Source organism: Athene noctua, chromosome 31 (genome assembly GCF_965140245.1).
Source record: "Athene noctua chromosome 31, bAthNoc1.hap1.1, whole genome shotgun sequence".
Classification (NCBI taxonomy): domain Eukaryota; kingdom Metazoa; phylum Chordata; class Aves; order Strigiformes; family Strigidae; genus Athene; species Athene noctua.
Window position 1 is genome coordinate 1,733,520 of NC_134067.1, and position 20,778 is coordinate 1,754,297.

The following is a 20,778-nucleotide window of genomic DNA, read 5'->3' on the forward strand; positions in this document are numbered from 1 at the left end:
CTGCACACGGTGATACACGGCTGTACACGCCTGTACACGGTGATACACAGCTGTACACACCTGTACACGGTGATACACGGCTGTACATGCCTGTTCATGGTGACACACGGCTGTACACGCCTGTACACGGTGACACACGGCTGTACACGGTGACACATGGCTGTACACGCCTGTACACGGTGACACACGGCTGTACATGGTGACACATGGCTGTACACGCCTGTACACGGTGACACACGCCTGTGCACGGTGACACACGGCTGTACACGGTGACACATGGCTGTACACGCCTGTGCACGGTGACACACGGCTGTACACGGTGACACACGGCTGTACACGCCTGTACACGGTGACACACGCCTGTGCACGGTGACACACGGCTGTACACGCCTGTACACGGGTGCGCGCCGGGTCCAGCCGTGCCCGTGCAGCCCTGCGGGTGCCCGGCTGCTGCCTGTTGGATTTTTTACCAAAAACTGTGAAAAAGAACAGAAAACGTGGCCTTCTGCCGCGGGGGCGGGGTCCCCTCGCACGACGGGGGGGCCCCTCGCACAAGGGGGTCCCCCCACCCCCCGTGTCTGGACACGGCCAATACACCGTATTTATTTCTACCCCGTGTCCCGGCTCCTTATTCCCCCCCCCCCCCCCCCAAATCGGGACCCCACAGCCCCCCCCGGGCCCCCCCCAAGCTCCCCCACGCCGGGGTCAGGGGTCACGGTGGCTGGAGGCAGCTTTATTGGGGGGGACACGGCGGGGGGGGGACACACAGATATTTGGGGGGGGTGGGGAACGAAGCGGGGGGCTCACGAGGGTCTGGCTGCAGGGCGGCGTCACGTGACGTCCCGGGGGGGGGGTCACACGATGTCACATGATGTCCCGGGGAGACGCGGGGTCCCCGCGGGGTCCTGGGGGGGCCGGGGAGCGGCTGCGGGGGGGCCAATGGGGGGCAGGGGTGTGAGAGGGTCTGTGTGCGTCGCACGCGCGTGTGCGGGGGGGTCTGCGCGTCGCACGCGGATGCTGCGGGGGGGGATCCGCATGCAGCACGTGTCTGGGGGGGGCCCGTACCTGGGCGGGGGGTCCCGCGGGGCGGGGGGGGCCTCCACGGCCTCGTGGTACTCGCTCTCGTCCGAGGAGCTGGAGCCCGGCCTGGGGGGGTGGGGGGGGGGCAGGACCCCGTGTGCAGGGACCCACTGACCCCCCCAGGGCCCCCCCCATGTACCCCCAAAAGTGCCCCAAGACCCCACCCAGCTCCCCCCAAATGGCCCAGAAGCCCCCAGTGCCTCCTCGCCCCCCAGGCCCCCCCCCATCACCCCGGGTCTCCCCCATTCTACCCCTAAGACCCCCAAATGCCCCCGGGCCCCCCCTCAGCCCCCCCATTCCACCCCCAAGACACCCCACGTGCCCCTGGGCCCCCCCCCAGCTGCCCCCCATTCCCCCAGCTGCCCCCATTCCCCCCCCAAGTGCCCCCAGCCCCCCCATCACACCCTTCTAAACACCCCGAGGCCCCCCCAATTCCCCCCCCCAGCCCCCACCTGCCGCTGCCCCCCCCGCGGGGGTGGTTGTGACCTTCATCCCCCCCTTCCTCCTCCTCCTCGTCCTCCTGCTGCTGCTGCTGCTGCTCATCCCCCGGTTGTGGCTCTGGGGCACAGGGGGGGGTGTGAGCGTGGCTGGACCCCCCCACATCCCCCCCCCGTGTGCGTCATCCCCCCCCCGCCGCGTGCCCCCACTCACGGCGCTGGGCCAGGCGGGCCCGGGCCTCCCGCAGCTCCCCCAGCGCCCGCCGCAGCTGCCGCTCCAGCACCGCCACGCGCCCCGGCAGCCCCCCGGCCCCCCCCGGGCCCCCCTCCGTGCCCACCCCCACCGACCGCCGGCCCCGCGGCACCGCGGCCGGGACGGGGGGGACGGAGACGGACACGGGGACGGCGGGGACGGAGCCGGCGACGCCGGAGCTGCCGTGGCTGCTGGTGCCGACGCCGGAGCCGGCGTCGGAGCCGGTGCAGCCGGTGCTGGAGCTGCCGGAGCTGCCGCGGCTGCCGGGGCCAGTGTCGGTGATGCCGGAGCCGGTGCAGCCGGTGCCGGAGCTGCTGCGGCTGCCGGGGCCGGTGTCGGTGATGCCGGAGCCGGTGCAGCCGGTGACGGAGCTGCCGCGGCTGCCAGGGCCGGTGTCGGTGATGCCGGAGCCGGTGCAGCCGGTGCCGGAGCTGCTGCGGTTGCCGGGGCCGGTGTCGGTGATGCCGGAGCCGGTGCAGCCGGTGACGGAGCTGCTGCGGCTGCCGGGGCCGGTGTCGGTGCTGGAGCCGGTGCCGGTGCCAGTGATGGCGCTGGCGCTGCCGGAGCTGACGCGGCTGCTGGCGCTGATGCCGGAGCCGGTGCCGGAGCCGGTGGGGCTGGAGCCGGTGCCGACGCCGGTGTTGGTGCTGCCGGAGCCGACGCTGCCGAAGCCGGAGCTGACACCGCGGCCGGTGCCGTCCCCGTCATCGGAGCCGCCGTCGGTGCCGATGGCGGAGCCGTCGTCGCCGAAGCCGCCGGGGTCCCTGTTGCCGTCGGCAGAGCGGCAGCGGCAGCCGCCGTCGTGGCGGAGCCGGTCGAGGAGCTGCCGCTTCTCCTCCTGCAGCCGCTCCAGGCGCCGGCGCAGCCCCGGCAGCGCCCGGACCTGCTCCTCCAGCTCCCGCAGCCGCCCCAGCGCCGCCGCCATCTGCTCCCGCACCAACCGCAGCGGCGCCGCTCCCGGCGAGCCCACCGGCACCGGGACCCCCGCCGCCGCCTCCTCCTCCTCCAGACGCCGCCGGGCCCCGCGCAGCGTCCGCTCCACCCGGGGGTCCGGGGGGCCGAGGGCGTCGGCGGGGGCGGCCCAGGAGGCGCGGTGGTGCCGGCGGCCCACGGGCACCCGCCGCAGCGTCAGCCCCTTCTCGATGGCCTCCACGTAGCCCAGGAAGCCGAGGTCCAGGCGGTAGCCGTAGGCCGTCTCCAGCGAGTACGGCCCGTCCCCCGTCCCGGGTGGGGGTCCCGACCGGCGCCCTGCGGCACCACCGCACCCACCTGGCACCCGCTGCCGGATGGGGGCACCCAGGGAACCCCCCCCCATGGGAACCCCCAACCTGTCCCGGCTGGGGCTCAGGGCACCGGGACCCCCAAACTGCACCATAGAGCTCTGGGGCAGGGACCCCCCCAGCTGGGACCCCCACCCCAACCGGGACCCCTTCCCCATCCCAACTGGGACCCCCATCCCATTCTAAGGCCCTCCCCGCCTCTACCGGGACCCCAAAACCTTCTCACACTGGGGCCAAGGGGATCCCCCCCAACCCCAGGCAGGACCGAGGGGTGCCAGCACCCCCTGGGACACCCCTCCCTGTCCCCACCGTGACCTCAAGGACCCCCCCACGCCGTCAGGGCCCCCCCACCCCCGCCGCCCGGGTCCTCACCTGGGAAAGCCTCCGCACGCAGGACCTGCGCCATGGCACCCCGGGTCTGGGGAGGGGGACGGGGTCAGCGTCGGGGACGTGGGGGGCCTGGGGGGGCCCTCAGGCGTTCGCGGGGGGGCCCCAAGCGTCCGGTTTCCCAGCCTGCCCCAGTCCCGCCTCCAGTCCGTACTGGGAGAGGGCCCAGGCCCGGGCCGCCGGCCAAGCGCCGCCTGGGGAGGGGGCTGGGCCCCCCCCGAGCCCCCCCCGGCTCTTCCGGGGCAGAGCTCACCCCCCCCCGCCCCGCCCAGGGCCCCAGACGTCCGGGGGACCCCCCCGCTGACCCCTCCCCGCCCCGACGGCCCCCCGGGACACCCCCCCCCCCCCCGCGAATTTTCCACCCGCAGCAGCCCCGTGGCCGCGGGCGATGGACGGGACGGGGACAGCCCCCAGCGCCCCCCCCCGGCCCCCCCAGTTCCCCTTTTCCCCGGGGGGGTGCAGTCCCGTGGCCGTGGGTCCTCCACCCATCCCGTTCCCGTGGCAACGGGGCCGTCCGGATGCCGGGGTCCCCCGGACCCACCCAGCCCCCCTCAGCAGACGGGGACCACGGCGGGGGGGTGGCTGGAGGGGTCCCGGGGGGGGCCCCCGGACCGGGCTGTGGGGCCGGGGGAGGGAAGGGGGGGCCCGGCCGCCCGAGTTCCCCCTCCGGCGCCTCCTCGGCCGCAGATGGAAGCAATTAAGCGGCGATGGCGGCTCCGGCTCCTCCGGCTCCGCCGCCCCCCCGGGCCCCCCGGCCCCCTCGGGGTCACCCTCTGGGGGGGCGGGAGGGTCTGTCCGTGTGTGTGTGTCCCCCCCCGCGCCGTGACAGAGCCTGGGACTCCCCGGAGAACCCCCGGGACGCCCCCACCCCCCCGGTTCCCCGAGATCACCCCGGTCCCCTGACAACCCCCCCCCGCCCCCCCGGCGACACTGGGACCCCCCGGGACCGCCCCCCCCATCCCCTCCGGTGCCCCCGGAGTCTCCGCGGACCCCCGGGACCCCCCAGGCCGCCCCCGCACCGCCCGGTCCCGCCATCCCACGGCCCCCCCGGAACCCCCCGACCCTCCCGGACTCCCCCCGACCCCCCCAGACACCCCCCCCCCGCTGACCCCCGCCCGGTGCCGCCGCCGCTCCGGTACCGGTACCTCCCGCTCCGCTTCGCTCCCGCTCCGGGACACGCCCCGGTCTGACCACGCCCCTTTTTCCTCCCGGCCACGCCCCTCCCCAACCCGCTCCCGCGCTTCAGCTCCGGCCGGGCCGCTGCGCGGGCCACGCCCCCTCCCCGCCGAAGCCACGCCCCCTCCCCACCCACCGTACCCCGCTCCCCGTCACACCCGCCCCACGCCTCGCCTGGCCACGCCCCCTCGGCCCCGCCCCGCCGGGTCCGTTCCCACAGGGCTGTCCCGGGGGGGCCGGAGGGTCCCGGGAAGCCCAGGGGGGACCCCGGGGGGTACAAGGGCTGCGGGGTCCCCTCCCGGTACCCCAACCCCCCCCTCCGGCCCCCCCGATCCCCTCACAGCGACCCCGGGGCCCCCCCCGGCCCCCTCACCCCCAGGGCGGCGCCGGGAGCTGGGGGGGGGCCGTGGGGAGGGGGACACCCCCCCCCTCCCCTTTCCGGTCGCCATGGCGACGGCGCACGTGCAATCCCTGGGGCGGCAGGACCCCCCGAGGCCGCCCCCACTCCCCCCCGGGCCCCCCACGCCAATGAACCCCCGATTTCACCCCAAAACGGCGCTGGGGGAGGGTCAGAGTTCATGGAGGGGGGAGAGGTCGCGACCTCCGGGGGGGTCGGGGGGCACCGGGAGGTCAAGGGTCAGAACGGGGGCACGACTCTGTGTCTCCGTCCGCCGGCTCCCGCCTCTTCACAGGCGATTGGCCGCGAGCCCTGCCAGTCACTCCCGCCTGATGGCATCGCCGCTGATTGGCTGCCGTTTCCCTCCTAAATCGCCTCGCGAAGCTCATTGGACGTCTATGCGCAACGCTTCTTCTCATTGGGACAGAGGGATGTCAATCACACCCCTCCCGGCCCGCCTCCCGAGGCGCAGCGCGCTGCTGGCGGGTGATTGGTCCGTGGCCCATCCATCACCGTGAGCCCGCGCACAGGGAGCAGACTGTCTCGTGATTGGCTCTCGCTCCAGAGTGGACCCGCCAATGGCCGCTCACCAATCCGGTCGCGCGTTTGCTGCCGCCGATTGATTCTCGCGCCTGTCATTCTAACAAAGCTCCGCCCCATCTCGCGCTCACCAATGGCCGGCTCTCGTGCGTTTCCCTGCCCTCCGATTGGCTCCGGTAGACGTCAGTGATGCGCCGCTTCCTCCAATAGATGGCGGGAGAGGGCGGGACAGGATGTCGCCGCGTGGCATTGGCCTCGGCGAACGTCAGTCAAGATCAGCCTCGCCCCTCGTCATCCGCTTCCACAGCCAATATCGGCGCGGCGGCCGCCGCGACTGGCGGGCCGCCCCGTCCATCTCCGCGGTCCCGCCCCTGCTTGTCCTCCAATGAGCGCCCGCTCCCGCCGCCGCTCCCACTCCGATTGGCCCTTCCCGCCGCCACTCACTTCCTCCCGCCGGCCCGCCCGCCCGCCGCAGCGCTCCGTCTCCCTCGTGGCCGCCATTGGCCGGCGGCCGCCGCCAGTCACGGCCGCGCGGCGCGGCGATTGGTGGCGGGCCGCTCCGGGTGGGCGGGCCTCCCCCCGGCCGTGGCCCCGCCCCGCTCCCAGCGTGCCCCGCGCGGTGTGTGGAGAGCGCGGCCTGTTCCCGCGTCGCGCCCTCGCCGCCGCCGCCGCCGCCGCCATGTCGGAGTACAGCCCCGCCGGGCCGCCGCCCGCCTCAGGGCCGCCCGGGGGGGCCCCCGCCGCCTCCTCCGCCGGGGGGCCGCCGCCTCCGGGCGGTGCGGGCGCGGGGGGGGCCGCGGGCGGCGGGCCGGGCCCGGGCGGTGCGGGGGGGGGCCCGCCCGGCGGCATCCGCAAGGACGCCTTCGCCGACGCCGTGCAACGGGCCCGGCAGGTGAGGGGCCCGGCGGGGGGGGAGGCACCGGGAGGCGCCGGGGTCCCCCTACCCCCACCGCGGCGCCGCGGCCCCTCCCCCGCCGTGCCGGGCCCCTCCCCCACCCTCCCGGTAAGGCCCCGCCCCCCCGGGGGCGCGCGGGGTGTCCCCCTACCCCCCCCCCCCCTTCCCGCGCCCTCTCCTTGTGCCCGGGGGGGGCTGCGGGGTGAAGGCGGAGGAGGGGGGGTGTCTGCGAGCCCGGCCCGCCGCGGAGAGGGGGGAGCGGGGCCAGGGGGACCGGGAGCGAGGCGGGGGGACCGGGGGCCGCCGCGCCGCCGCCCGAGGGGGGACCGGGCCGGGCGGCGGAAGAGCCGCCCCGCGGGCGCCGTCATTTGCGGTAATTAGCGGGAAGCGTGTCCCGGGGCGACCGGAGCCCCGCGGAGGGGGATGAGGAGCGGGGGTCGCTCGGCGGTGGCAGTGGGGAGAGCTGGGGCCTTCCGGGGCGCTGCCCCACCGCCCCGCAATTCCCGGGGACCCCCCCGACCGCGCCGGGGCTGGAGGAGGCGTGAGTGTGCCCGGCGGGGTGGGGGGGGTCGCTCCTCTCGGTGGTTACCCCCGGTTTTGGAGGCTCCCGCCGTACCGTGGGGTTTTTGGGGGACTCCCACCGCGGCGTGGGGCTCGTCGACAGAACTTGGGAGGGGGGGGGGGGGGCGCTTTTGACATCGTGTGACATTCGTGGGGGCGTTTTGGGGGGCTCTTGGCGTAGTGTAGAGTTCATGGGGAGGTTTTGGGGGGCTCCCACCCTGCTGTGGGGCTCGTGGGGGCGTTTTGGGGGGCTCCCACCCTGCTGTGGGGCTCGTGGGGGCGTTTTGGGGGGCTCCCACCCTGCTGTGGGGCTCGTGGGGCGTTTTGGGGGGCTCCCACCCTGCTGTGGGGCTCACAGAGAGGTTTTGGGGTCTTCTGTTGATGTATGAGGTGGTTTTGGGGGTCCAGCTCCAGCGTGGTGTTCGGGGAAGTATTTTGGGGGGACTCAGGTGAAGTTTTGAGGGGCCGCTGCCGTGGTGAGGGGCTCAGGGGCAGGTTTCGGGGGCTCCCACCGTGGTGTGGGGCCCATGGAGACATTTGCGGGGGGGCCCCACTGTGCTGTGGAGCTCAAGGATGCGATTTCGGGGGAGCCCCCCTTATGGCGAGGGGCTCCTGAGGAGGTTTTGGGGGGCTCCTGCCACGGTGAGGTGTTGAGGGTTGTTTTTGGGGTCCCCCGCCGTGGTGTAGGGATCACGGAGAGATTTTTGGGGGCCGCCGTCACAGTGTGGGGCTCGTAGGGAGGTTTTGAGGCCCCCCCCGTGATGATGATGAGGCCCGTGGCGGGGCGGGGGGGTGTTTGGGGGCTCCCTCTCCCCCCGGGGGGCCGTTTTTCGGGGTGACCGCTGGGCGCCGACCGTTCCCTTTGCAGATAGCGGCGAAAATCGGGGGGGACGCAGCGACAACGGTGAACAACAACACCCCCGATTTCGGGTTCGGGGGGCAGAAGCGGCAGCTGGAGGATGGCGGTAAGGGGGGGGGACACACACGTACACCGTGACACCCCTAAACCGGGCAGGGGGACCCCAAATGAGGTAGCCCCATTTTTGGGGGGCAAACGGGGGCCACCTAATGCTCCTTTTCCCCCCCCCAGACCAGCCGGAGAGCAAGAAGCTGGCGGCGCAGGGGGACTGTGAGTATGGCCGGTGGATTTGGGGGGGACTGTGGCCCCCCCAGGAGGTTTTGGGGGGCTGGGGGAGGGTGGGGGGGTGACAGTGACCCTCCTGGGGCCCCCCCAGCCGGGGGATCCCGGCAGCCCCGTACCCTCACGGGGGTTTGGTTCCCTCCGCAGCGCTCCCGACCCAGCTGGGACCCATCCACCCCCCGCCCAGGTGAGATGGGGGGGCTGGGGGGGGGAGTTTGGGGGGGGCCTGAGCGTTTGGGGGGTCAGGGGGGGGAGTTGTGGGGTGCCTGACCACCCCCCACCCCCGTTATTTCTGCAGGTCGACAGTGACGGAGGAGTACCGTGTCCCTGACGGCATGGTGGGACTCAGTGAGTGGGGGGGGTCAGTTTGGGGGTGCAGGGGGGGTCGGAGGGGCCAACGCAGCCCCCCCACACGGTGCCTTTCCCCCTCCCCCAGTTATCGGCCGCGGGGGGGAGCAGATCAACAAGATCCAGCAGGACTCGGGCTGCAAAGTACAGATCTCCCCAGGTAAGGGGGGGGCCCTGATCCCCCCCAATTCCCTGGGGGGGGCCTGGGATCCCCCATTCCCAGGACGGGACCCCCAATATCGCCCTCCTGCCGCGGTGGGGGGGTCTCTAGCGCCTCTTTTCCTTGAGGGGGGGTGTCCCCAATCACTTTCTTCCCTAGTCAGGGGGGAAACCCCTAACCTTTTTCTCCCAATATGGGACAGGGGGGGCTCCCCAGTTGTGGGGTGCAGGGGGGTCCCCCCCAAACCGGCAAGGGGGGGGCTGTTGTGCCGTGTGGCCCCCCCCTCACCGTGCCCCCTCCCCGCAGACAGCGGCGGGTTGCCGGAGCGCAGCGTCTCCCTGACGGGATCCCCCGAGGCCGTGCAGTGAGTAGGGCCGTGTGTGTGTCCCCCCAAAACATGTCTGTGCGCCCCCTAAAATCGCTCCTGTGACCCCCCCCGAACACTCCCTCCGCCCCGCCCTGCCGCAGGAAGGCAAAGCTGATGCTGGACGACATCGTCTCGCGGGGGCGGGGGGGGCCCCCGGGGCAGTTCCACGATAACGCCAACGGCCAGAACGGGACAGTGCAGGAGATCATGATCCCCGCTGGCAAGGCCGGGCTCGTCATCGGCAAGGGCGGCGAGACCATCAAGCAGCTCCAGGTACCCCCAGCGCCCCCCTAAAATACACCTCACCCCTCCCGGGCAGGGGTGTTTTCGTGGGGGGGCCCCCCCTCTAAGCTTCCCCCCGCCTTCCACGGCAGGAGCGAGCCGGGGTGAAGATGATCCTGATCCAAGACGGTTCCCAAAACACCAACGTCGACAAACCCCTGCGGATAATCGGGGATCCTTACAAAGTCCAGGTGAGACTCTCCCGTCCTCCAAAAAAAACCAAAACGCCCCCCCTTCACCCCAAAAAACAGCCCCCCAAACCTCCCCCCCGCCTTGCAGCAAGCCTGTGAGATGGTGATGGACATTCTCCGCGAGCGCGACCAGGGCGGCTTCGGCGACCGCAACGAATACGGTTCCCGCATCGGCGGCGGCATTGACGTGAGTCTGGGGGGACCGTAGCCAGTTTAGGGGGGGCCCTGACCGCCCCCCCAGCCCCCTTTTACACCCCCTTTTCGCCCCTTCCCCAGGTGCCGGTTCCCCGGCACTCGGTCGGTGTCGTCATCGGCCGCAGCGGGGAGATGATTAAAAAAATCCAGAACGACGCGGGGGTGCGGATACAGTTCAAACAAGGTGAGGAGCTGCGCCCCCCCCCCCCAACCTAGGGGAGATTTGGGGGGGGTCTCACCATCCCTTTAACCCCCCTGCACCGCCCTTTTTTTTTTTTTTTTTTTTTTTTTTCCTCCAGACGACGGGACGGGCCCCGAAAAAATTGCCCACATCATGGGCCCCCCCGAGCGCTGCGAGCACGCCGCCCGCATCATCAACGACCTCCTCCAGAGCCTGCGGGTAGGGGGGGGGCGGCCCGGGGCGCCCCGAAACGGGGGCGACCGTCCTCCCCCCCCAACCCTGACGCCTCCCTTCCCCCCGCAGAGCGGCCCCCCGGGACCCCCAGGGCCGGGGATGCCCCCGGGGGGGCGGGGGCGCGGGCGGGGCCAGGGCAGTTGGGGCCCCCCCGGGGGCGAGATGACCTTCTCCATCCCCACCCACAAGTGCGGGTTGGTCATCGGCAGAGGTGAGCGCAGCCCCCCAGATAATAAAAAAACCGACAAACCCCCTTAAAATTCACACCCAGCAGCCCTTTCCCTGCCGTCTTCCCCCCCCCACTGCCCCCCTCCTGTTCCCCCCCCCACCCTCCGCAGGCGGGGAGAACGTCAAAGCCATCAACCAGCAGACGGGGGCCTTCGTGGAAATTTCCCGCCAGCTGCCCCCCAACGGGGACCCCAACTTCAAACTCTTCATCATCCGCGGCTCCCCCCAGCAGATCGACCACGCCAAGCAGCTCATTGAGGAGAAAATCGAGGTTTGGGGGGGGGGGGGATACTACCCCAAACCCCCCCCTCACACCCTCTGAAACCCTGCACTCACACACACACCCCCCCCCCTCTCTCCGCAGGGCCCGCTCTGCCCCGTGGGGCCGGGACCGGGGCCGGGGGGGCCACCAGGACCCGCCGGCCCCATGGGACCCTTCAACCCGGGACCCTTCAACCAGGGCCCCCCCGGAGCCCCCCCACAGTGAGTTAATAAGGCTTATTTTCCTCAGGGAGGGAGTACCCCACTTCCTCAGTTCCTCCTCACCTCCCTCTTTCTTCCCCACAGTCCCGGAGGCCCCCCCCCACACCAATACCCCCCCCAGGGCTGGGGCAACACCTACCCGCAGTGGCAGCCGCCGGCCCCCCACGACCCCAGTGAGTACCCAAATCCCCCCCCTACAGCCCCTCCTCCTTTCTATTGAAACTTTGGGGGTGCCCCCCCCACCTCACCCTTGGTTTTTGGGGCCCCCCCCAGGCAAAGCGGCGGCGGCGGCGGACCCCAACGCCGCCTGGGCCGCCTACTACTCGCACTACTACCAGCAGCCGCCGGGGCCGGTGCCGGGGCAGCCCCCCGCCCCCACCGCCCCCCCCGTCCAGGGGGAGCCCCCCCAGCCCCCCCCCACTGGCCAGTCCGACTATACCAAGGCCTGGGAGGAGTACTATAAGAAAATAGGTGAGTGCACCCCAAAAACGGAGCCGGGGGGGGGGGATGTGCACACACACAAACACATGGGATGTTGGAGTGTTTGTGGGACCCCCCCCAAACTGCCTCTGGGTGATCCTGACCCCCCCAGGGACCCCCAAACTGCCCCTGGGTGCTCTTGACCCTCCCCCCCCAACCTGCCTCTGGGTGATCGTTACTCTCCCAAACTGCACACAGGGAACTGGGGACCCCCCCGAACTGCCCCTGGGTGATCTTGACCACCCCCCAAACTACCTCTGGGTGATGGTGACACACACCGCCCCCCCCCCCCCAAACTGCACACAGGGACCTGGGAACCCCCCCAAACTGCCCCTGAGCGATCCTGACCCCCAGGGACACCCCAACCTGCCCCTGGGAGATCTAGACCCCCCCAAACTGCCCCTGGGTGACCATGAGCCCTCTGGGCACCCCCCAAACTGCCCCTGGGTGATGCTGAACCCCCCCCAAAACTGCACACAGGGATCTGGGGACCCCCTCAAACTGCCCCTGGGTGATGCTGAACCCCCCCCAAAACTGCACACAGGGATCTGGGGACCCCCTCAAACTGCCCCTGGGTGATCATGACACACACACCCCCCCAGGGACCCCCCAGTGTGCCTCTGGGTGATCTTGACCTCCCCTGGGGACCCCTCGAATTGTCTCTGAGTGATTTTGATCACCCCAAAATTGCCTGTGGGTGACCATGAGCCCTCAGGCACCCCCCAAACTACCCACTGAGACCTTGACACCCCCAAACTGCCCCTGCGTGACCCTGACCCACCCCCCAACCTCCCTTGGAGGGGACACCAACGCCCCCCCCCATGCCCCGGGTTGTCCCTGCAAACCCCCTCAGCTCCCCCAAACCACCCTGGGCCTCCCCCACATTCCTTGGGAATTTGCCAACACCCCATGAGGGGCCCCCAAACCACCCCGTGGAGCCCCCAAACTGCTGTAGCGGTGGGGGGGGGGTGTCTAACCCCACTGTTCCCCCCTCCGCAGGCCAGCAGCCCCAACAGCCTGGGGCCCCCCCGCAGCAGGACTACACGAAAGCCTGGGAGGAATATTATAAGAAACAAGGTGAGACCCCCCCCCTCCCTGCCTTTCCCTCCCTCTGCCCCTCCTCTGAGGGGGTTCGGGGTATCCCCCAACTTCTCACAGCCCCCCCTTGTCCCCCTGCAGCGGCCCAGGTGGCCACGGGGGGTGGCCCTGGGGCCCCCCCCGGCCCCCAGCCTGATTACAGTGCAGCCTGGGCCGAGTATTACCGGCAACAGGCGGCCTATTACGGACAGACCCCGGGGGCCGCCGGGCCCGCGCCCCCCCCCACGCAGCAGGGACAGCAGGTATGACACGCACACACCCCCCCCCGGACCCCCTTGAGCCCCCCATGAGGGTTGGGGGTGGGATGTGATGGATCCCCCCTGTGCTGTGGGGTCACTGTGGGTGTATCCCCCCCACCCCTGCTCAAAGAATGGCACCGGGGAGGGGGGTTAGGGGCGCCCCCCCACACCTCCCCAGCGGCACTGAGGGGTCAGTGCTGCCCCCTGCACACGGAGGGGTGGGGGTCAGTGCTGCCCCCCCCCAACTCTCCCCCTTCTCTTTCTCCTCCCCCCCCATCCCCTCCACAGGCTCAGTGAACCGAATGTGAACCCCCCGTCTGTGACCCCCTTTTGTTTTTGGCGAGCGGCCGCGGCCGGCCGGGGCGAGCGGCCCCCCCTGCCCCCCCCAAACTCTTTGGACCCCCCCTTCCCACCCCGGGGGCTTCCAACCCCCACCCCCTCTCCCCTGACCCCAATGCCACTTCCTCCCCCCCCCCACTTCCCCTCCCGTTTTTGCCGCTCGGAGAAACCACCCAAATCGCCCCAAAACTCCTCGGGATCGTCGCCGGAGCCCCCGGCCCCCGCTCGTAGGTAGAGTTGAACATTCCTTGGAGCTGCCGGAGCCGGGGCCCCCCCGGGCCCCCCCCCTCCACCCCGGGGCCCCCCCGGCCGCTCCCCCGCCGTGTCCGTTCCAGAGGAGATCGAAAACAACCACCAACGACAATTGTACGCTCAGTTTTTACTTTTTACCGCTTGTTTTTAACTTCACAAATAAATGAGAACAAAACTCCCCCCCGGCCCCGTGTCTCTCTGCCCCCCTCCCCCTCGCTGCTGCGTTTGGGGTCAAACCGGGGGATTTTGGGTCTGCTGGGCTCTTTTGAAGCGGCGTTTCCCGGTAAATGCTGGTGGTTTGCGCCTCCCGGCGAGGGGTGACACCCCCTCGGGCTTCGGGGTGATTAAAGGGGGGTTGGAGCTCGCCTCTCCCGGGGTGTTTGGGGTAAAAAAGGGGTTTTTCGGGGCCAGGCCGCCGCCGTTGCTATGCCGACGGTGCGTCGCGGTGCGTGACGTCACTTCACGCGCGACGACGAAGGACTTCCGGTCCTGCGCAGTGAGGCGGCGGCGGTTGCCCGGAGTAGACGGCGGCGGCGACAGCGCATGCGCGGTGGGGCCTGGGGGGGCACGGGGGGGGGGTCCTGGGGCCGGGGGGTCTCTATAGGGACCGGGGGGGAGCATTGGGGGACCCTTATAGAGCCCTGGGGGGAGCTGCTGGGCCCGGGGGTCCCGGTACGGGTCTGGGGAGGCGTTTCTGGGGGGCTCCTGGGGTCTCTGCATGGGTCTGGGGGCGTCACTGAAGGGGTCGGGGGGGTCCTGGAGGTCCGTGTAGGGGTCTGGGGGGCCCATATAGGGGGCCTGATGGTCCCCATAGGGGCCCGGAGGGGTCGCCTAGGGGCCTCTGTAGGGGTTTTGGGGTCCCTGTGGGCGCCTGGGACCATGGGGAGGTTTTGGGGGGACCCGGAGTCTCTGGGGGGGTGCCAGGGGCAGGGGTAGGATAAGGGTCTTATAGGAGTTGATGTTCCTTGGGGGGGGATATATGGGCTCCATAGGGAGCTCTGGGGGGGCTCTAGGGGCTGGGGAGGGGACCCGGGGCCCTATAGAAGGGCCTGGGGGAGCCCTAAAGGGGTGTCTGGTGCCATGGGGAGACTTTGGGGGGCGGCATTGGGGACACGGGGGGGGCTAAATGACCCTGTGGGATGTTACAGAGGGACATAGCGGGCCATGGGGGGGCTGTAGGGGTTCCCAGGTTGGGGGGGCTCTAAGGCAGGGCAGCACCTTCGTCACTCCCCCACGCTGCTCTCCAGGAACCCCCTGAGCCTGATCTGGGGGTGCCCGTGCCCCCCGCCACCGCTGCAGGGATGGCCTCGCTGGTGAGTGGGCGGGGGGGCAGGACCCCGGGGACCCCCCAGGAAGCCCCACGGGGATCCCCAGCACCCCCTTGTTAACCCCCCCCGCCAGGGACCCTCAGCACCGCCCTTCCGCTCTCCCCACAGGGCACCAGCAGCCAGATGGTCACTGAGTACGTGGTCCGGGTGCCCAAGTGAGTCTGGGGGGGTTTGGGGGGGCACGGGGGGGGCTGAGGGGTGTTCGGGGGGGCTGAGGGGGGGTGTTGGTGCCGGTGACGGGCTCCGTCCCCCAGGAACACCACCAAGAAGTACAACATCATGGCCTTCAACGCCGCCGACAAGGTCAACTTCGCCACCTGGCACCAGGTGACATGGGGACACGGGGACAGGGGGGACATGGGGATGGGGGGGGCACGGGGACAGGGGGGACAGGGGGGACACAGGGTTTGAGGACATTGGGACGAGGGGGACACAGGGACAGGGGTGACATGGAGTTTGGGGACACAGGGATGGGGGTGACATGGGGATGGCACTGGGGTGGACTGGTCCCAGAGAGGGGGTGGCCAGGGGTGTTGGTGACATCTGGTCTGGGGACAGTGGGGATTGGGGTAAGGGGACAGTGGGTTTGGGAGCTGGGGGATACTGGGGATACTGGGAACCTGGAGACATGGAGACACTGGGGACAGGAGGCTGAGGGGTGATTCCAGGGTGACAACGGGGGGGGGGCCTGGGGACAGCTGGGGATGGTGGGGTTGGGGCTGGGGGATTTGGGGACAGGGGGGTTCAGGGACATCAGGGTTTGGGGGTGGGGGGTTTGGGGCCGGGGGCTGGGCCGGCAGGTGAGGCAGCGGCCGTGGCCCCCCCAGGCGCGGATGGAGCGGGACCTGAGCAACAAGAAGATCTACCAGGAGGAGGAGCTGCCCGAGTCCGGCGCCGGCAGCGAGTTCAACCGGCGGCTGCGCGAGGAGGCGCGGCGCAAGAAATACGGGATCGTCCTGCGGGAATTCCGGGCCGAGGATCAGCCCTGGCTGCTGCGGGTCAACGGGAAGGCCGGGAGGAAGTGAGCGGGGATGGGGCGGGGTGGGGTGGGACCAGGAGAGGGATGGGGTGGGATGGGATGGGATGGATGGATGGATGGATGGGATGGGATGGATGGATGGGATGGGATGGATGGATGGATGGATGGATGGATGGATGGGATGGATGGGATGGGATGGATGGATGGATGGGATGGGATGGATGGGATGGATGGATGGATGGATGGATGGGATGGGATGGATGGATGGATGGGATGGGATGGATGGGATGGATGGATGGAATGGATGGATGGGATGGATGGGATGGGATGGATGGGATGGATGGATGGGATGGGATGGATGGATGGGATGGATGGGATGGATGGATGGGATGGGATGGATGGGATGGATGGATGGGATGGGATGGATGGATGGGATGGATGGATGGGATGGATGGATGGATGGATGGATGGGATGGATGGGATGGATGGGATGGGATGGGATGGGATGGGATGGGATGGATGGATGGATGGATGGGATGGGATGGATGGATGGATGGATGGGATGGATGGGATGGGATGGGATGGGATGGGATGGATGGATGGGATGGGGATAAAGCCAAGGATGGAAGGGGATCAGGACAGGGACCAGGAGAGGGATGGGATGGGATGGGATGAGGATCGAGTCAAGGATGAGTTGGGGTGGGGACAGGGGCAGGGATGGGGACAGGGGCAGGGATGGGATGGAATCGGGGTGACAGTGGCATGGAGATAGAGTCCAGGATGGGCGGGACACGGACGGGGAGTGTCTGGGAACACGGGAGGGATGGACACGGGGACAGGGACAGTCCAGGGGTGGGGATGGGATGGGAATGGGGCTGGGGGGGGCCAGGCCAGCACCCCAGTGCCACGTGTCCCCCCCGCAGGTACAAGGGGGTGAAGAAGGGCGGCGTCACCGAAAACGCCTCCTACTACATCTTCACCCAGTGCCCCGACGGCGCCTTCGAGGCCTTTCCCGTCCAGCACTGGTACAACTTCACCCCCCTGGCCAAGCACCGCACCCTGACGGCCGAGGAGGCCGAGGAGGAGTGGGAGAGGTGAGGGGGGGACACGGGGAGGGGGGACACGAGGGGACAGGGGGGTGTCCCAAGGACAGCTGGGGACAGCCTGGGGCTGAGGGACCCGTCCTGGAGCCGGGGAGCGCAGCAGGGAGCTGGGGGGACACGTTCTGGAGCTGGAGTGGGGGACACGTGGGGACACCCCAAAGTCCATGGGGATCCCCCCCCAGAGCCAGAGGGGACACACCCAGAACTGTGGGGAGGGACAGGAGGGACATCCTGGAGCCTGGGGACACCCCAGAGTTCAGGGGACACCCCAAAGTCCCAACCCCCCCCCCGAGCCTCAGGGGACACTCCAGAGCTCAGGCGAGGCGTTGGGGGACACATCTAGAGTCCCAAGGGACCCCCCAGAGTTCAGAGGGAACGCCCCAGAACGATGGGGACTTCCTGGAGTTGGGAGAGATGTCCTGGCGCGTGGGGACACCCCAGAGCTCAGGGGGGTGTTGGGGACACATCCCAGAGCCCCAGGGGGGACCCCCAGAGCCCCAGGGGACACCCCAAAGTCCCGGGGGACCCCCCAGAGCGGGGGGGGAGGAGATGTTGGGGGTTGGGGACACATCCCAGAGCCCCAGGGGGGACCCCCAGAGCCCAGCGCAGGGGGGGTGACGGTGCCGTTTGTCCCCCGTGTCCCCCCCCCCCCAGGCGGAACAAGGTGCTGAACCACTTCAGCATCATGCAGCAGCGGCGGCTGCGGGACCAGGACGAGGAAGAGGAGGAGAAGGAGAAGAAGGCCAAGAAAAAGGGGGGAGAGCTGAAGATCCACGACCTGGAGGACGACCTGGAGCTCAGCTCCGAGGAGAGCGAGGGCAGCGAGGCCGAAGGTGAGCACCGAGACAGGGCGGGGGCAGGCTGCACCAGCGCTGAGACACACCCCCCCAAAATAAAAAGTTTAAAAAAAGGTAAAAAATAACAAAATCCCCCCCCCCCCCCCAATCCAGGGGAGAAAGCGCCGAAGCCGAAGAAGAAGGCGCCGGTGGGGAAGAAGAAGAAGAAGAAGAAGGGCTCCGAGGATGAGGCCTTCGAGGACAGCGACGACGGGGACTTCGAGGGGCAGGAGGTGGATTATATGTCAGACGCCTCCAGGTAGTTGGGGGGGGGCATCGGGGGGGCCCCATTTGTGCCCCCGTGGCCCCCCCTGAGCAGCCCCGCCCGGCCCTGCAGCAGCTCGATGGAGGAGGAGGTGGGGAAGGCCAAGGTGACGAAGGAGGACGACGGCCCCAAAGGTGGGGAGAGAGGGGGGGGTGGGAGCCCCCCAACTTGTGCCGGGGAGGGGGGCCCTAAGTGTGTGTGTGACACCCCCCCCCACAACAGGCATCGACGAGGCGAGTGAGAGCAGCGAGGAGAGCGAGGAGGAGAAGGCGGCGGAGGAGAAGGAGGAGGAGGAGGAGGAGAAGAAGGCCCCGACGCCGCAGGAGAAGAAGAAGAAGAAGGGTAAGTCCGCACGCATCCCCCCCCCAGGAGTGTTTTTGGGGTGAAACCAGCCAAAAATGGGACTGACAGTGCCGCCCCCCCCTGCAGACAGCAGCGACGAGTCGCAGACCTCGGAGGAGAGCGACATCGACAGCGAGACGTCCTCCGCCCTCTTCATGGCCGTGAGTGGGGCGGGGGGCGCCCCACCGCCCCGGAGGCGTTTGGGGGGTCCCCAGAGCCCCCCCTGACCCCCCTTTTTCCCCCCCTCCCAGAAGAAGAAGACCCCCCCGAAGCGGGAGCGGAGGGGCTCGGCCAGCAGCTCGCGGGGCAACAGCCGCCCGGGGACGCCGACGGAGCCCGGCAGCACCAGTAACACCCTCCGGGCCGCCGCCTCCAAACTGGAGCAAGGTGGGGGGGCCGGGGCAGCTCCTGGTACCCCGGGGTAATTCCCTCTGCCTTGGGGGGGCGGCAATTCCCAACACCCTGAGGCAAATCCTGGTGCCCTGGGGCAATTCCCACCCCCCAGGGCAGATCCTGGTGCCCTGGGGCAATTCCTGACACTAGGGCAGCTCCTGGGGCAGCTCCTGGTATCCCGGGGCAATTCCCAACACCCCAGGGGCAAATCCTGGTACCCCGGGGCAATTCCCTATGCCCTGGGCAGGGGCAATTCCCAACACCCTGGGGCAAATCGTGGTGCCCTCAGACAATTTCTGACATCCCAGAGCAGCTCCTGGGGCAGATCCTGGTATCCCGGGGCAATTCCCTGTGCCCTGGGGGGAGCAATTCCCAACACCCAAGGGGCAAATCCTGGTTCCCTGGGGCAATTCCCAGAACCTTGGGGCAGCTCTGCGGGTCCTTGGGGCAAATCTGGTACCCCGAGGCAATTCCCAACACCCTAGGGGCAGATCCAGGTACCCTGGGGCAATTCCCTGTGCCCTGAGGGGGGGGGCAGGTCCAGGTACCCCGGGGCAATTCCCTGTGCCCTGAGGGGGGGCAGATCCTGGTACCCCGGGGCAATTCCCTGTGCCCTGAGGGAGGGGCAGATCCTGATACCCCGGGGCAATTCCCTGTGCCCTGAGGGGGGGCAGATCCTGGTACCCTGGGGCAATTCCCTGTGCCCTGAGGGAGGGGCAGATCCTGATACCCCGGGGCAATTCCCTGTGCCCTGAGAGGGGGGCAGATCAAGGTACCCTGGGGCAATTCCCTGTGCCCTGAAGGAGGGGCAGATCCTGATACCCCGGGGCAATTCCCTGTGCCCTGGAGGGGAGACAATTCCCAACACCCCAGTGTATCTCTCAGGGTCCCTGGGGCAGATCCTGGTGCCGTGGGGCAATTCCCTACCCCCTGGGGCAATTCCCACCCCCCTGGGGCAGGTGGGGGGGGGTGGGGGGTGCATCAGCTCTAAGTCCCCCAGGGACAACTCCCAACACCCCAGGGCAGCTCCAGTCTCCTGGGGGTCCCCCCCAACCACCACCTCTCCGACCCTGTACCCCCCCACCCCTCACCACAGGCCGTCGCCAGCCCCCCCCGGGGGGGCCGGACCCCCCAGCGGCCAAACGCCTGAAACTGGACGCGGGGCCACAAACACCCTCGGGGAAATCCACCCCCCAGCCCCACTCCGGGAAATCCACCCCCAGCAGCGGGTGAGTATGGAGACGGGAGCGGGGCGGGGCAGGGGGGCTGGGGGGGATTTTGGGGGGTCCCAACGTGCCCCCCCGCGGCCCCGCAGGGAGGTGCAGCTGACGGAGGAGGCGGTGCGGCGCTACCTGACCCGCAAGCCCATGACCACCAAGGACCTGCTGAAGAAGTTCCAGACCAAGCGCACGGGGCTGAGCAGCGACGCCACCGTCAACGTCCTGGCCCAGATCCTCAAGCGCCTCAACCCCGAGCGCAAGGTCATCGGCGACAAGATGCACTTTTTCCTCAAGGAATAGGGGCGCCCCCTTTTCCCTGGGAGGCGCCCCCCCCCTTTCCTCACACCCACACCCCCAGTTCCCTTCTAGTTCCCCATTTATTTCCCCTTTTGTTGCCCCGTTTGTTTCTCCTCTGTTTTCCTTTTTTGTTGTTATTTCCCGAATCATGTCACCCCTGTTTCCCCTTTTCCTTGTTACTTCCCTTTATTTCCCCTCTATTTCCCCTTTTTTCCCTCATTATTTCCTTTTTTTGTCTTTATTTCCCTCATTTTCCTCTTCCCATTATTTCCCCTTTTACTTCCCTCATTATTTCCCTTTTTTCATTTCCCCCTTTACTTCCCGTTTCCCTTTTTCCACTATTTCCCCCGTTATTTCCCTCTTTCCTTCCCCATTAATTCCCCCGTTCCTGTTATTTCCCTTTATTTCCATTATTTTCACGTTCATTTTCCCCCTATTTCCCCTTTTTGCTATTTCCCTTTATTTCTCCATTTCTCCCTCTTTTCCTTTATTCCCCCTTTCCCTTTATTTCCTCCATTTTTCCCCCTTTTCCATTATTTCCCCTCCCATTATTTCCCTTTTTCCCCCATTATTTCCTCCTTGCCCATTTCCCACTTTTTCTCCCCATTATTTTCCCTTTTTCCCCCCTTTTTATTTCCCCTTTTTTTCCCTTTTTCCCCCCCCGTTATTTTGCCCCCCACACCCAACCAATAAACACATTCTTTGTACCCAGTGTCGTGTCCCCCCCCAGCAATATTTAGGGGCTGCCCCCCCCGTTTTTACCCTCCCCAGGGTGTCCCCGTTCCCCCCCC

The 20,778-nt window shown here is 68.9% G+C and overlaps 3 protein-coding genes across 4 annotated transcripts; 2 read left to right on the forward strand and 1 right to left on the reverse strand.

Annotated features, from left to right (window-relative positions):
- Positions 1–718: 718 nt before the first annotated feature.
- KANK2 (KN motif and ankyrin repeat domains 2) lies at positions 719–4,634 on the reverse strand. The gene is made up of 6 exons (XM_074930087.1): positions 4,583–4,634; positions 3,423–3,468; positions 1,732–3,018; positions 1,533–1,638; positions 1,066–1,146; positions 719–925 (listed from the first exon to the last, which is right to left on the reverse strand). The coding sequence occupies exons 2-6, from the start codon at positions 3,454–3,456 to the stop codon at positions 865–867; spliced, it is 1,569 nt and encodes a 522-aa protein (XP_074786188.1). The 5' UTR covers positions 3,457–3,468; positions 4,583–4,634; the 3' UTR covers positions 719–864.
- A 1,522-nt stretch (positions 4,635–6,156) lies between these two features.
- On the forward strand, positions 6,157–13,402 carry KHSRP (KH-type splicing regulatory protein). Of its 2 annotated transcripts, none has more exons than XM_074930085.1 (20): positions 6,157–6,553; positions 7,875–7,971; positions 8,097–8,135; positions 8,259–8,334; positions 8,446–8,495; positions 8,584–8,655; positions 8,962–9,019; positions 9,124–9,295; positions 9,397–9,495; positions 9,584–9,682; positions 9,772–9,874; positions 9,990–10,090; positions 10,175–10,316; positions 10,444–10,604; positions 10,698–10,816; positions 10,901–10,989; positions 11,090–11,287; positions 12,296–12,373; positions 12,455–12,636; positions 12,922–13,402. In XM_074930085.1, exons 1-20 carry the CDS (start codon positions 6,230–6,232, stop codon positions 12,928–12,930), a joined length of 2,268 nt encoding a protein of 755 aa, XP_074786186.1. In that variant the 5' UTR covers positions 6,157–6,229; the 3' UTR covers positions 12,931–13,402. The 2 variants fall into 2 exon arrangements, with proteins under 2 accessions (XP_074786186.1, XP_074786187.1); XM_074930086.1 differs by having other exon boundaries at positions 6,160–6,442; positions 8,295–8,334; positions 12,476–12,636.
- Positions 13,403–13,704: 302 nt separating this feature from the next.
- Positions 13,705–20,694, forward strand: GTF2F1 (general transcription factor IIF subunit 1). The gene is made up of 14 exons (XM_074930088.1): positions 13,705–13,774; positions 14,472–14,537; positions 14,661–14,707; positions 14,807–14,879; positions 15,380–15,573; positions 16,455–16,625; positions 17,289–17,467; positions 17,585–17,729; positions 17,811–17,869; positions 17,958–18,077; positions 18,165–18,238; positions 18,329–18,488; positions 19,606–19,699; positions 19,786–20,694. Exons 2-14 carry the CDS (start codon positions 14,526–14,528, stop codon positions 19,988–19,990), a joined length of 1,533 nt encoding a protein of 510 aa, XP_074786189.1. The 5' UTR covers positions 13,705–13,774; positions 14,472–14,525; the 3' UTR covers positions 19,991–20,694.
- The last annotated feature ends 84 nt before the right edge of the window (positions 20,695–20,778 follow it).